Source organism: Phyllostomus hastatus, unplaced genomic scaffold (genome assembly GCF_019186645.2).
Source record: "Phyllostomus hastatus isolate PE091 unplaced genomic scaffold, TTU_PhHast_1.1 phas_contig_159, whole genome shotgun sequence".
NCBI classification, from domain to species: Eukaryota; Metazoa; Chordata; class Mammalia; order Chiroptera; family Phyllostomidae; genus Phyllostomus; species Phyllostomus hastatus.
This window is the reverse complement of record NW_025333640.1, coordinates 20,127,097-20,143,121: the sequence shown is the minus strand read 5'-3', so window position 1 is coordinate 20,143,121 and position 16,025 is coordinate 20,127,097. Positions and strand designations below refer to the sequence as shown.

General features: G+C 40.3%; 1 protein-coding gene and 1 non-coding gene across 4 annotated transcripts in view; one reads left to right on the top strand and one right to left on the bottom strand.

Moving 5' to 3' along the window:
* KLHL2 (kelch like family member 2) overlaps window positions 1–16,025 on the bottom strand; it is a 79,896-nt gene that overhangs the window by 55,256 nt on the left and 8,615 nt on the right. Inside the window, exons 2-3 of one of the 3 annotated variants that reach the window (XM_045831724.1) lie at window positions 11,694–11,819; window positions 1,442–1,548 (exon numbers count right to left, since the gene is read on the bottom strand). In XM_045831724.1, the coding sequence (XP_045687680.1) occupies window positions 1,442–1,548; window positions 11,694–11,819 (233 nt within the window). Of the gene's footprint in view, window positions 1–1,441; window positions 1,549–11,693; window positions 11,820–16,025 lie in introns of those variants that run through there. The other 2 variants (XM_045831725.1, XM_045831726.1) reach the window with 2 other exon arrangements.
* Window positions 13,133–13,277, top strand: LOC123814226. The gene has a single exon (XR_006784852.1). It is a non-coding gene; the product is annotated as a U4 spliceosomal RNA (small nuclear RNA).

The following is a 16,025-nucleotide window of genomic DNA, read 5'->3' as shown; positions in this document are numbered from 1 at the left end:
CTTAAACACAGATTTACTGTATGAACCAGCAATTCTACTCCTAGATACCTACCTACCCACCCTCATAATAAGTGAAAATATTTGCCTACACAAAGAACTGTACACAAATGTTCACAGCAGAATTCTTCATTATAGCCAAAACGTAGAAACAATCCAAATATCCATCAACTAGGGAATGACCAGTCTAAATGTGGTATATTCATATGACAGAATCTACTCAGCAATAAAAAGGAACAAACTGATGATACATACTGTAGCATGAATAAACTTCAAAAACATTATGAAGAAATAAAAATGTTCTAAAATTGATTTATACAGTAACGACAGTACCATTCAGTAAATTTGCTAAAAATTACTGAACCCCACACTTGAAATGGGTTAATTTTTATGTAAAATATACCTCAATAAAGTTGTAAAAAAATGGTGGCACTCAATTCACATTATGTGCCAGAAATTAACATAGTGTCCCTATTTTGCATCAACCTTAGCACACAGCAACCTAAAATTTACCCAAGTATTCTCAGGCAGAAATAGGGTGAACTACAAGAAGTACCCACCTGCCAGTTAACTGAAAAACACTAAAAATATTTATAGGCTCAAAAAGTCTTCAGGCCCCCCCATTCCCATCATTAGGCAAAGCTCACATATTCATAAATTGCCTTTCAGCTAAAATATGAAGACTTGAGAACCACTGGGAAAGTGACAGAGTAAAGCACAGACTGATGAAGTGACTGATGATCCCAAAGATCCAGTAACTCTGACAAGGAAGTGGTGACAGCAGTGTCAGCTGAAGGAAGGCCACTTACAGGGGACAGCACTTGACTAGGGAACTCCTAAACAGAGCCAATACACTTCAAATCAAGCCCTCCTCTTACAAGCCTGGAGATTCTGTTTAGAAGTATTCAGGAATAACAAATAAGATTTAAACGAAGAGACAGAAGGGACCACCAGGACAAACAAATTTTACTAATTCCACTTAAATTAGTATCGCCTTTTCAAATCACGCAGTAAAGGCACTTTCCCAAATCACTATTCCAACCTGGCTCACAGCCCCTCTGCTATCCTTCCTACATTCTGGATCATTTAACTCAGTGCAGGAACAGCAAGACTGCAATAGGCTGAAAAGCGAGGTGACCTCCAGACTTCTCTCTACTCCCCAAACACTAAGTCCATTCTCTCCACATGGCCTTCAGCATTCGTCTTCATTTGTGTAAATCCTTTATATCCATTAGTTTTCAAGAAACGTCAGATCCCTCTCTGGATGCTGTCCATCACAGCCTTCCGGACCCGCGTCACTGCTCTGGGCACACAGGCCCTCCATCACTGTCACATGTCAAATGTGCACATCTCATCTCCCCAGTGGCACAGCGAGCACTGGGGCAGGAAGCGCTCCTACACTGTCCAGATCTAAAACAAAAGCGATACCTAAAATATTTCATACCTGTAAACATGGCGTGGAAGTAAGGACTACAGGCGGCCAGCACCACTCGATGAGCAGGGATTTCCATGTCTTCAGCCACAATTGTGACATCACACAGCAAATTTTGACTGTTTACAAAGCAAAGAGAAAAAATGTAATCATACCAATAATAAATGTCCTCAGCATCCTGTGCAAAATTATTACAGTAAAAGCCCACTTTTCTGAAGTCGAGACTGACTGAGAACTACCACCCTTTAGAACAAGATTCCTAAACAGAAAGTACATAAAATATTGTCATGACAAAGGCTGACTTGCCTTGGCCCTTACTCAGAATCTGGCCTTTGTTTAACAGAGAAATAGTTCCAACCTTGATTACTGATTTCTCAACCTAAAGGAAATCACTGGCAGCAAACCATCAATGGACTGTTCAAAAAGAGGATGTTTGAATTGAGAACAGCATCAGGAGAAATGGCAGATGGCAGCCTGACATTAAGAGGAAAACACAATAAAGCATGTAGACAACTAAACTGGGTGGAGCACCAAAAAGATACATATTTAAAACAACCCTGGGTCATCATAAAATTAAAAATAATTCTGTTACCTAAAACCATTATTTTACCTCAAACAGACCATTATTTAGCAAACATACCTCAATTCTAAACTGTTTTAATGTATTCACAAACAAGTGGTAAACATTTTTTACATGCTATACAAGCTGCTAAGTGAGATTCTCCAGCTAAATATAAATGCCTTTTCAGCAAAAAAGGTTACTGATGTTTATTCTGAACAAGAAGGCACCAACTCTAAAACTGACCTTACTCATACTCATGGCATCAATGGCTGAAACAGGTGTGGTAAAATCAAAAATCCTTTCCACACACCTCAAATATCTGAGCACTGAATTTGTTTAGAGCATACTAGGTCACACGTGGCCGCACCTCTAGTCTTCTGCCTATTTCCTCCAAGCATGGCCTGCCTGCTTCTGTAAGTTTCTAGTCTCATGAGCAATGTTTTCTCTCTAAACTCTGTAAGGAAGAGTTTAACCAAGTCCTAGAAGTTTTCTACTTTTCCACACTGCTTACAAACTTGTTTCTGCGGAGTTCACATCAAAACTTTTCAGGGATGCTACTGGCATCTATTTTCCCTCCAGTCCAGCAGAAACTGCAACAAGCACCAGTGATGACTGCAGCTCGAGCTCAGTCTTTAGCTGGTGGTGAGTGCACTGTGCCCTTTAGATTGAAGTACAGCTCATGGGTGGTGCCGAGGTGATGGCTCACGATGCTGTACAAGACATCAGGCAGGTCCCACGTTAAAGTCATAAAAGGTGCCACGATGTTTCACTAATCTGTCATTCCTCCGCATCAGTACTTTGTGAATCCTACATCCGCCTGGAGAGCTGACAATGTCCACCATCTGCTCTGAGAATAATAAAAGCACTCTTCAATTCTATCAATTCCATGGGTTCACAAATAACTAGGCTGAGAAAAGTCAGCAGTATTTTCAGGAGGGCACAATATAAGTGTGCTTCACCTTCATGTATTATCTCATTTAGACCCCAGGCAATCTTACAAGGCAGGTATAACTATGACTTTTACTCCCAAAATGCATAGCTGCAGAAGCCAGGTTAAAGATATTCAAACAACCAGCCTAAAGTCCCTACTAGTGGCAATGTCAGGATTCAAATCCAGAGTCTAGCAACAGAGGTCTCTTAACCACCACACAAAACCATCTAAATTTGTGCTTTTAAGGCTTGTTAAAGTTTGAATAAAACAGGGAATAGAAAGTATAAATTATAAATAACACCAAACTATTATTTGACATCCTATATACTAAGAACTGTTTGTTAAAGTTCTATATATAGTTTATAAAAGGCCCACTTTTAATGGGTTTTGGGCACTACTCTACAAGAGTACCTAGAAAAATCAAAGTTTATTTGCTCATTCAACAAGGCAGTGTAGGATCACCTCTACCTAAGGAGACCAGCAGAAGGGACTGACAATCAAAGATTACAGGGCAGAGTGGAAAGGGCCATTATAAAAATGCTATGGGAATAGGGAGCGAGACTAAATCAGACTAGTGGTCAGAAAGGCTTCCTGCAGCTACTGACCTTAAGCTGAGCTCTAAAAAAGTAAATGTTCGCTGGAAGAAGAAGGAGCGAGAGAAGTCTAAATGACACGGAAGAATGTGCTGTGGCACGAAGACCGGAAGCGGCAAAGTCCAACGGGGACCTGTGGAACGAGCAGTGTGAAGAGACAGGGCGAGAACAAAGCAGGAGGGGTGGGGCGGCAGCCGGCAGAGCTGCACAAGTCTCTCTAGAGGGTCATCTGCGTTTCCCTGCTGTGACCAAGGGGTCTGTTGGGAACCGCCCTGACTGGTATCAGAGGCTGAAACCCCCGCCTAGCTAAGGCTAAGGGAACGCCCTTGGAACCGTAAGCCGGCAAGGAGATAAAAGCTTATCTTCCTGGCAGGAATGCTGCTTCTGCTGCTTTATTCATGACTGAACCCCCCAAAAGCTTGGTCGGTTAGCCAAAGACGGGTAAGATTCCCCACGGGGGAACGACCTAAGCCAGGCACGATCACTTTTTGGGAGGCCCCCCAAAAGAAGGACTTGGGGGGGCTGCAGCAAAAGGGGGGTGATGGACCCTCGCTCCTCGGCTTTGACATAGCCTGAGTTCTCAGCGTCTGGGAGAAAATCTCCTTATCTCTCAGTTGCCTTAGTTCCCTTGCTCCACCTAAGCCTGAAACAATGGCAGGGTGGTGCAGCTCGGTACTGAGAAGTGCGGATTCCCTGGGTGATCAGGCCTAAGAAAGAACATGTAAATTACTGTGAAACCTTCTTTGTTTAGAATGCTCTCAGTTGAATGAGAAGGGTCTTAGGAGGAAGTTAGTTTGTTCCTCAGTCTTACAGCTCTTTGACCCCCCAACTCAATAGACCGGCAGAGTTCTTTGTTTTCTATAGTTCCTTACTTCCCCTAATGAGTACTATACTTTACCTGAATTATTATGCAGCATGAGCCCAATAAAAGCAGGTATGGACTGTAAATCGGCGCGCTCCCCACTAGGGGGGGTGGCCATTTCGTCCCTACTTCCCCACAGAAACTAGTTTGTCTCTGTGCATGTTGTTATTTCTCGCGTGTTTATCGTCGAGCCATCCACAGCGTTCCGTGGTCACTGCTGGCCGGTGACCCACGCGCAACAGGGGTCTGGACACAAATCAAACATCGATCAACTGCATCTTTATGCCAGTTTTCCCTGTCTATCATCCCTCTTAGTACTCTAGTTTCAAAATGGAACTTAAGTGGAATTATGCTTGAACACCTCAAAATCACAATAATTAATTACATTAAGCTTCAATTACAATTACTCATTGATCCAAACCTTGCACCATAACACGTGCTGGGTGTCACATAATTAGCTTGGTCTTTCTAGCTTATTAGCTGATCTTAGTTAACTAATGAGGTAAAAGCATTCCCAAACTAGTAATTAATGCAGCCACGCCTTGGGTGAGGTCACACGGAGTCTAAGGGCCATATTATAAATCAACACACTGAATGACTATGAGGTGAGAAGAAAAGGCTACAAACAAAAAGTCTGGCAATAAAAATTAGAGAAACTTGTCTGAGCAGCCCAAAACTAGGCTGTTTTTGAGTTTATGTTCCTATTACTTGAAATCTAATAAGGGAATGGACTGTAGGAAGAAAAAGATTTCAGAATGAGATAAAGTTGCTATTTAGCATTTCCTCACTCATTTAGCAAATATCCAGAGTGACTACTGTATGCCAAGGACTATGTCAGTTCACCACAATAAACAAGAAAATGTCCATGACAGCAAGGAATGTACAGTCAAGCAGGGAGAAGACAAGCGAACAGGTGATTACAAAAGGGACCTATGACTATTAGGACAGCACAAGTGCGGGGTGTTTGGGAACACACGAGAGCTGCCAAGCCCACCTTCACAGGGGCTTTGGAAAGAAGTTGCTCCTAAGCTCAGATCTGAAGAATAGGAGTTACATGGCCCTTATGTAAAACTCAGATGGCACAGAAAAATGAAAGGTGCTCCATTTCCTAAATGAAATGACATCTTGAGAATGGATCCTTCTCAGGAAAAATAAAACTGCTCTGAAAATTAATAAAACATGCCTAAACATACCATGACATTATTTGGTTTTAAATGGATGAATTCTTAAGACTAGAAAGCCTAGCACTGTTGTGTATATATCTTCTTCAAGTACAATGTGCCATCAGGCTCTGAGATATCAAAAATAATTAGTAGTCACATGAAACAAGAATTTACTTTCTACTGGATGTGGGGGTGGTAGGCAGATGACAGGGCATCTGTCCGCCTTTCTTTCCCGGGTGCCAGGGAATATCTGGAGGCACTTCCTGCCACATGGCATGGAACAGAAGTAACAACTGAGATGCCAGGCTGGTGAGATGCACTGTTAGTCAAGAGTCCCTGGGGCAAACACAAACCACAGCCTAGGAAGGTGCCCCAGGTCATCTTGGAACAGCATCAGGTACCAGGACAAAGAAACAAGGAAAGACATTTTTTTAAAAAGGCAGGGGCAGGGGGAAGAGGTCAGAGGCCACAGAATTTAAAAGCTGATCAAGAAGCAGGGGCGAGCCAGATGTGGGGCTGCTGTTCAGAACACAGCCACATCCTCACCGAGTACTGACTACCTGGCATGTAGGGAGGTGGGGTAGGGAGATGAGCTGTTTTAAAGGTGAAAGGCTACCTGACTGCTGACTTAAATTAGTCATATTTAACCAAACCTCCTATAATTGACAATGCCATTTAAGAGACAAGGCAGATGCAACCTGGCTAAAAAGCCAATAAAATTAAACAACAAAACACCAAGACAAGGGCCACTGCTGTCTTTCTTCTTTTCCTTCTTAAAACCATGACGGTTTGCATTTGAATGTCTGTGGCAGTTCCGCACAAGGAAAACCTAGATGCTGGGTGAAGTAAGATCCACCACACTAAGAGTCCCCACCGCCTCAACAGATCTGCACCCACTGAGACCTTACAACAGGAAGCAGGAAGCAGTGACAGTCAACTTAGAAAGTTGCAGGAAAACCTACTACAGTCAGTGACTGAGAAGCTGCCTTAAACTAGTAAGGGGCTCCAGAATAGAGAATCTAGTGTTCTTTTCAGACAGAATCAAGGCAGCAGGATAACAGTGAAGACCGACACAACGGAGCCACAAGAACACATGGGGGAAAGCGTGTTACTATCTGTAGGGAAGGGAAAGGAACACCTCCTGATCTGAGGACCTGCAAGAATACTCAGTCACCACTGAGAGAAGATGAAAAAAATAATCAGAAATAAAGTGAAAGAGGACATTAGGGACAGAAAAACATGATGGGAAAGGAGCACAGTAGAGAGATGAGGGAATTAAAAGATTTGAGGAAAACGAATGCAGAGGTGAGCTCCTAAATGTGTGAATGAAAAACTCCACTACCTGGTAGAAAATGTAGACTATGTACAAAGGGAACTTCCTCATTAAAAGTTAATTTTTTTAATTTGGTAAAATAAATCACAAGATAGATACTCCGAGCTTCAGTAATTTTTTAAAAACAAGACAAACTAAGATTTTCTGGTTTTCTGATTTAAGATGGGATGCTGAGGCTAACTCTGAAGTGGAACACTACCTCACACATGCTAATTTTTCAGCAACATGAAGAGAATAAGAAATAGAAGTTGTGTTGGTAAATTCATTTACTAACATCCATTCTTCAGTCTTTGAAATTTTTATATGATTCTGTCCAATGCTCAGTAAGAACCATTTTAAAAAAGATTGATCCTGAGTGCTTAAAAATCACTGTGGAAAATTACTAGTTAAATTGAGACTATAAATTTCAAAATATCCCTCAAACTTTCTAAACAAACAAGCCTGTTTGATCTGTGAGTTCTTTCCAACTGTTCTGTCCTTTAAGGAATGTTTGATATTCTATGCTAGTATAACACGAAAACAAAAGAAACTGACAGTGTTTTATTGTAGAAAAATACATATACTTGAGCAATAAAAATTTCACATCCTAATATTTTCCTAAAATCTCTTGTAAAAACAGTGATATAAAGCTATAAAGAGAAAGGCAGGCTCACTTAAATTTCTTGTTTAATTCACTTGTCATCTAAGCAACAAATCAAAAATAACCTAAAGAACCACAACTCAAATTTTTCACAGATGCACAACAGAAAATTTTATCGTAGTGATCTGGGGACACAATGTCTAAAAGTCCTGGGGGGGGCGGGGAATATAATAAGCACTCCTTTAAGAGAGAGCTCTTTTATTTACAATATGTTTTAGAATGTAAGAACTGCTATTATAACTGAATGACCAAATATTTGTGGCTTATCTATTAAGTGAACATTTGAAGTGTCTCATACGATTTATCCTTACTGGAAACTTCTAACTCCTAAATATAACTTAAGGATCAAAATTATCTTTCTTCTAAACAAGTAATAGGTTGGCTCCCACTAATATTCACTGAAATTTGTGAAGCTCAAATACAGTCTTATCCCACATCCTAGAAAATCGAAGTGGGTTTTATTTAAAATTTATTTAAAGGCAAAATGCTAACTTTGACAGCTCTTTTTACAGACATCTCAAAAAGCTCACAATCTAATGTTCTCTATAAAACTTGGATCTGGGATTTAGTCTGTTTCTTTGCCTCCTCCAGCAACCCAACACTGTGTGTCACATAAAAAGCTCTCTGTAAAGATCTACTGGCTTAATTTTGAAAATGTTAGTGTTTTGAAAAACTCCTCTCCCTCCCCCAACCCATGTTCGGAAAATTTAAAGAGATGAATTTCCCACCAGAGGTATGTGCTGCACTTGACCTGTCCTCTTACTACACTGCCAGGCTGTTCCCGTGACACCATTAATGTTACAATGCTGCTAGCGAGTCTAAGGCCAAACCACAGTGAACACGCCTGATCTTGTCTGATCTGGGAAGCTAAACAGGGTCGGGCCCAGTCAGTGCCTGGAAGCGAGACAATGCTACTACCTTTTCGAACACCTTCACTGATTCCCACTGCCCACAGGATTAGGTCCAAAGTAAACACACCAGTTAAACCTGCCACAAGACTGTGCTTCTCCTGCTTCCTAACCTTTTCTACAGACTTCCCAGTATGAATTCTTGATTTGCTTTATCCAACAGGTTATGCTCACCCCCTGCCTAGCTCATGTAATTATCCAGACCAGGAACTGCCTTTTCTCTCCCATCCTTTGTATGAATCCTACTGCACCCCGTCAGGCCCAGCTGAAGCCACCTCTCTGGATGGCTGTGGATTTGTCCTGTGAGAATCCTTTTCAGCACGTACATTCTGCGAACAATTTTCCACCACCTCATCCTGTTCCCTGGCGTCTCCTGCAGCAATCTAGGCACTTGAAGGGCATGGGCAAGTCTGACACTGTTTTTTGGCTCCCAGCCTTTTGGGAATGCTAGATGATTTTAAAGGAGAACTGGGTGTTTGCAAACACTTGCTGAATACACTATTTACAAGTGATTGCAGGATTTCTAATCCAAATAATTTTAAGTTATTCAAGCTTATATTGGGTTGGGGCAGATAACTGTATCTGGGCCTCCTATCTTAAAAAAAAAACCTAGTTTGTTTAAATAAAATGTAACATTTTTTTTCTATAAACTATATTAATTCTATAACTGAAACTTTACAAAACTGTCCTCCCACCCTCACAACCACACTTCACACCAACTATAATTAGAAAAAAAATGACTTTTATTCCTTAAACTTCACTTTCCATCAGCCAGAAGTTCCTAAAAACTCTCTGGCGTCCAGCTGACCGAGCAGAGGGGACAGCCCAGGTGCAGAGCGGTGAGAACAAGGAAGTTCTCCTTTCCCAGCAGTCAGGAAGTCACTCTCAGCTACCCTTTCCTGGCAGCAGGAAACTGATGCAAGGGCAGGACGTAAGAAGTGATTTTCAGCTGTAAAGGAGTAGCCTCTTCAGAGATTTGTTTAAAAGAATTACTCAAATTGGCTGTAAGGGGTAAGAGAAAAGAGAGCGGTATTAAACACCAAAAAAAAAAAGGGTGGGTGGCTTAGTCTAAGGAATCCCACAGAGGGTTCATTTTTAAAAACAATAGCAGTTGATGACTTCATTAAAACAATCCTGGCTAGGGATCTGGCAGCCAACATGCTCCAGCTATTCAAAGGTCATTCTTTGTTCTGAAAATCAGCCTCAACAAGAAGGTACTATTTCACAGCCATATAGTTCACGCCCAAAATGAAACAAACAGGTAGATGAAGGCTACAGCTAAATAATCCTAGGACAAGGCAAGTATACCCTGTGATGTGCAGGTAAGCTGGAAAAATCTCATAGGCTCAGAGAATGTTGCCAGCGCTGTTGCCAGTGAACCTCAGACTCCATCCAGTTTGCTCCCCGCCCTTTATAGTGAGGGCTCAAAGACACACACTCACACAACACCAGTGGAAGACCACAGCTACCAATCCTCACCCCATGGATTGGGGGCAAAATGCAAAGAGGACTATTTAAAGTCAATCTTTCTAAACTTCTCAAAGAAAAAGAAAAACCATTAAAGATCTCAGTCACAAAATAACCTGAATATTTTTCTTACTTTTCTTTCAGTTCCACTTAGTAACACTGCATTTTACATTCTAAAAAATATTGTTGCTATGAGATTTAAATATTGAAACAGCATGGCCCCACTTGCTGGGTAATCCCAGCTATATTTTTTCATGAAAACCTACTTACTGAAAATGTCAGAACAACACTAGGAAGCAAATCAAACCTCCAATATTCAGTTTAACTTTCTCTTGTCCATCTCTCCAATCCACTCTCCAACCACTAGCCACTGTGTTCTTTGCAATACTAATCTGATCTCACAACCCTGCTGAAGTGGCTTTCTCCCATGGTAACTCCAAACAAAGACCAAAATATGTAAGGGCCCAAGAACGCTGGCCCTCGCCTACCCACACAGCCTCCTCTCTTGCTGTGACCCGCTGGCCACCTGTGCCCCAGCTACCCCTTGGTTCCCCAGCGAGGCCAGCTCCCTCCCACCACAGATTTGAGTGCCGCCATCCCCTAGCTGGAACACTGTTCTCTAATCCCTTCCACCCCATCTGGATCTCATTTCTTTAACTCTATTTCTTTTCAGATCTCAGCAGAATTATTCTGTTCTTCTCTGGAAGCCTTCCTTCCTTCCTCCCTTCCTTCCTTCCTTCACAGACCTCTGTTATCTGCCTCCAGAGGCCCCCTTATAGCACTTAATGCCATTGACACTGTGAGATTCTTTGACTGATTAATGCCTGTCTCCTGCAATCAAGCTATAAGCATCATGAGGACAGCGACCATGTCTGTTTTGGCTTCACCACTGTCATTATATTCCCATCACCAGCAGATAAATATTTACTGACTACTTAATTTAATTAAAGAACAAATGAACAAATGATGGACCTAAAGATGAGCTTTCAGGAAGACAAAGCATAGAGCCATTAAGGGAAAGTTTAAGTCATTCCCTTTTTAGCCCAACCTCTTAACTATGTGTAAAGTACTTTAACAAAGGGAATGATGAGAAAAAAAATGTCTTTCACAAAATGCTCACAAAACCAATATTGTTCATACATACAATACTCTTCTAATTAAAAAAAAGAAAAGCTACTCCTGTTTCAATCCACCTGCAGAATCATTCTTTTCACTACAGTGACTCTTAACACATTTGAGAATTACCTAAGCAATGGACAGGCCCCCAAAATTACTATCACCACCACTAGAGAGTGCTACATTTTTCTCTATCTAGAAGTTTTCTTTCCATATTCTTTGTGATAACAAATTAGAAACCCTAGACCACCAATGTCCAACAGAAATATAATGCAAGTCACAATTTTCTAGTAATTACATTTAAAAATAAAAAGTGGAATAAATTTCAATAATTCCATTTAACCCAAAATATCCAAAACGTTATTTCAAAATGATAAAACATGCAAAAAACTTATTAATAAGAACTTTACATTCCTTTTTTTGTACTAAATCTCCGAAATACATCGTGTACTTTCCACTTACAGAACATCTGCGTTCATAATGGCCACGGGGCTTGAGGCTGCCACATAAACAGAGTGGCCTTACACCACTTACACTTCTGGTAAATTATCTGCTTTCTTTCTTCCTTTAAAACACTCACAGAAAAAGCTTTTAATGTTCTATGTATCAAACAAGAAGAGTATATTTACTATTAAACATCTGAAAAAGGAGAGATACCCATGTTTACATGTATGTTAATATAATGATACCTTCTTAGTTCATTCATGACTTTAAAAGCTTTCTTCATATGCCAAGGATTCACTGTCACTGGGCAGTGTTTTTCAGTATTATCATCTTTTGAATCGAGAGGCTTCTGATGACCCTGCTTTGTGCATCTGTACATAAAAGAAAAGAACAAAAAAAAAAAAAAACCAGAAAAAAAACTTTATTAAAGATAATTTAGTTCAGGCTTATCGAGCTGCAAGAGATACAATGAATGTCCTGGCCACATTCACTGCTGAGTATACTTATACTCACGGTACACCCAGATGTGCAATTAAGACACAATTTAGAACATTTTCTGATGGTCACTATGACTTTAACAAAAAAGTGGGTAATTACCTCCCTGGTATCACAGCTCTGTCAAACATGAGCACTGACAATTCACTAAACATGGTTCAGCAGATACTTCCATATAAAAATGCTAAGAAATGATCTCCTCCATTGGAAATTAATCTGTTTTTATAATCTGCTATAGTCATATAGTATTTACAGACCAAGACAGGAACAGAATCATATTTTACACAAATTTCAGAAACTTAGCATCTGATTTGAATTTTGCTGTCTACTTGTATTTTTTTTAAACTTTTTCTCATTGTTGCTCCAGTACAGTTATCTTCACTTCCCCCCCACCACTTCCTGCCACCCCAACCATCCCTGCTTCGCACCCTTGTAAGGTTATTTATCCCATATACCATTTCCAACCTACTCTATCAAGACATTAATCATGTTAGCTAAAGTCTGAGTATTGACTATATGGCAACAACTATAATATGTATTTTTCTTTCACTGTTTGCTTAATTCCCACAACAACTCTGTGAGCTAATTACTATTAGTATCCCCATTTAATGGCTGAAGAGACTGAGGCCAAAAATAATCTGGGTAACTTGGTAAATGAAAGAGTAAGAGGCCTGTCTGACTCTTAAGCTCATTCGTTTCACTAAGGTTCAATACCAATTCCTACATTTAGCACTGGATATTTAATTTTATATTTAAATTTATAATTTTTAGGGCACAAGGTTATATTGATATCACTGCATAAATTATTCTTTTGAGACTTGAGAGACATAAAACAGCAAATAAAACCAGGGCACCTAGAGGGCAGGGGAAGTGAGGGAGGTGGAATTAACTTCTAGTGTACCCAAGGGAACTTTGAGAAAATGGTTGCACAACTCTAGAAATTTACTAAAAATCACTTAATCGTACAATTATGTAGATGAGGTTTATTGGCATGTAAATTATACCGCAATAAATCCATTAAATTAAAAAATCAGGAGGCCAAATTAAGCCTTAAAAAACCGTACTCGTACAGACATCACCCAAGAACAACAGGCAAACATCATTAGTTGCTGCTATATTTCTCTTATTACCTCTTCCTTTACTGACCCATTTCTGAAAGGCTGATTCATTTTTTAAATATTATCTTTTCAGCTTTGCACTGTGGCAGTATCGTAGCCAATGAGGTTTACCTGAGGTATGATTATTACTAATTGGAAACTTTAAATATTATCTTTCATTAATTCATTCAGGAACTTTTCTGAGTGCCAACTATATACCAAGCCCTGTTCTAGGCACTTGGAATACATCCATGAACAAAACGAAGACTTCTGTCCTCACAGAGCTTGCAGTCTAGGGTACGTGTGGAGGAATAATGCACACAACAAATCATTAAAGTAGGTGGCATGTTAGAAAATGGTAAGAGCTACAGAGAAAAGAAAAGGGGCAAGGTAAAGAGAGTCAGGAGTATGCAATGAGACCAGGGCTGGGGCCAGCAGGGACAGGGGAGTGCAGATCATGCAGGGCCATGTAGGACACTATAAGGACTTTGGCTTTTCCCCTGAGTTAATTAAATGGGGAAGCTCTGCAGAAGAGTGACACAATCCAACTTATGTTTTCAAAGGATTGCTTTGGTTGCTGGTTGGGAATAGTCTGTATGGGTCAAAGATGAAAGGGGGGGAAGCCACTGAGGAGGGTAATGCAGTAGGAGATGACAGTATCTCAGAGCAGGGTAGTAGCAGTGGGGACAGGAGCAGCGGTGAGAAGTGGCTCAGTTCTGACATATTTTAAAGGTAGTGACAACAAGATGTGTTCACAGAATGCAAGCTCTGTTCACATGTAGCATGTCCAAGAAAGTCAGAATGACTCCAGGGTTTTTGGTCTGAGCAACTGGAAGGATTGAGTTGCTGTTAATTGAATGGGAAAGGCTGCAAGTAGAACTGGTTTGGGAGTAAGATCAAGAGCTCAGTTTTATACATGTTGGTTTTGAGATATCAGACCTCACAGTAAAGATGTCAAAAAGATATCAGATGGATACTAGAGCCCACAGTTGGAGAGAAAAATCTAGCTGCAGATAGCAATGTGGAAATCACTGATTACCTAGATCAGTGATTTTCAACCTTTTTCATCTCATGGCACACAAACTAATTTCTAAAATTCTGCAACACACCAAAAAATATATTTTTTGCTGACCAGACAAAAAAGAGGTATAATTTTGATTCATTCACACCAGACAGCTATTGTTGTATTGGCTGTTGTTATTTTTTTATTTGACAGTCTAAGAGAAAAGAGGTCAGTGACCCTGACTAAATAGTCAAGTACTGCATGTTTTAAAATTCTTGCGGCACACTGGTTGAAAATTGCTGACCTAGATGGTACATGAGGCCATGAAACTCGGGCACCCGGACATTAAGGTAACCTCCAACATAACCTTGCTCATTCCCATCACCAGCCCCCACCCCCAAGAATCCACACCCAGATAGCTGATTATTCCATAGCTTGCCTAGAAGAAGTGAGCATCAGTCCTGCTTCCCCACCACCTGAGAGTGTTTAAATAGGCCTTACATTTGTAAGGTAAGACTTAGGGCAAGGCAGTGCCTCCAGTAGATGAGCCCACAGCTGGAGTGGGACAACAGAAGAGGGTACTCTGCTCCCTGTGGCCTCTCATTTCTGTGTGTGTATACAGAAGTTGAGTTACACCTGGCCTAAGAAGAAGAATTAGTGAGTCTAGAAGTCAAAAGATGGCAGAACATCTCGATCTGGTAGAGGAGACTGGGGAAACACTTTATGGTATATGACATATTTTCATAATGCCACTTCACACCATTTTTTTTCCATAAAGAAGACAGTAGGAAAAGGGGGAAATTACATAGATATATGTAACCTACACAAACTGACCATGTAACACTGAATGTCTACATATATAGCAATTTAATAATGTTAATACCTGCTTCTAGTTTAATAACTTGAGTTTTCAACAGACAAAATATAATTATTGAGGATTAGCAAACTATCATAGAAAGCTTTCCAGAAAATGCTCCGAATAGAAGCAAAAGCATCTCTGTCCTAGAAGGCATATCATTAAGAGTCAAGAATGTTTATATCAGCTTAAGAAATTAGAAATTAAAACCTCCTGCATTAGAGAATCAACTTTAAGTCAACTACCACACAACAGTCAGTGTCTACATCACTGCTCTTACAGCTATTTTCATCTTCCACTTTTTTATATACTCCAGAAACTCTGCAAAAAAAGACTTTATTATAAGTCTTTTTTTTCTTAAATGGCTTAAAGCAATGAGTCAGAAATAACATTAATTTTTTTAAGTGTTCTCTGTACTGACAGCCACTTACAAATACAGCTCCCTGCTGCACAGGTCTACATTGGCAACACTAAGGCCTTCTCCATAATTTCCCATTTCCTATGTGGTTTTGTGTTAGATGGCCCTCATTCAGTAGCAGAAATGAGTAATAGAACATTACACTTCATGTCTAAAACTATAGATGTGGAAAATGACCATACACTAGGAAGCAGCTAAGTGGAAGGAAACACGAAGTTACACCATTGTTAAGTGCAGTGTCACATCTTGTCCCTGCTTCCCTTTAAAGCGAAGAGCTAGCTGGCCTTTTCCAGAAAAGCTCTTCATTCTGAGAACTGTCTTCTTCAAAATATCTGGAAAAGATACTTTTCCAAGGTTTTTCACTTTTTAAGTCTTCCCCTAACTACATTCCATTCACTGTCTTATTATCATCAATGGCCTATTGTCATAAAACATACTCTAAAATACTTGAGGCTTCCAAGGGTTTGGTTCCCAGCCCACCACTATGCTTTGTGATAGCTACTTCTAAAGCCTGCTTTCAATGACTGCCTCTTCTGCAAATTCCTAGCTGTGGGCTAGGGCAGCTTCTCAGGCCAGGTAACTTTCTTTTTTAAGATTTCATTTATTTATTTTTAGAGAGAAGGGAAGAAAAGGAGAAAGAGAGGGAGAGAAATATTGATGTGAGAAAGAACCATCGACCCGTTGCCTCTCGTAAACCCCCCATCCAGG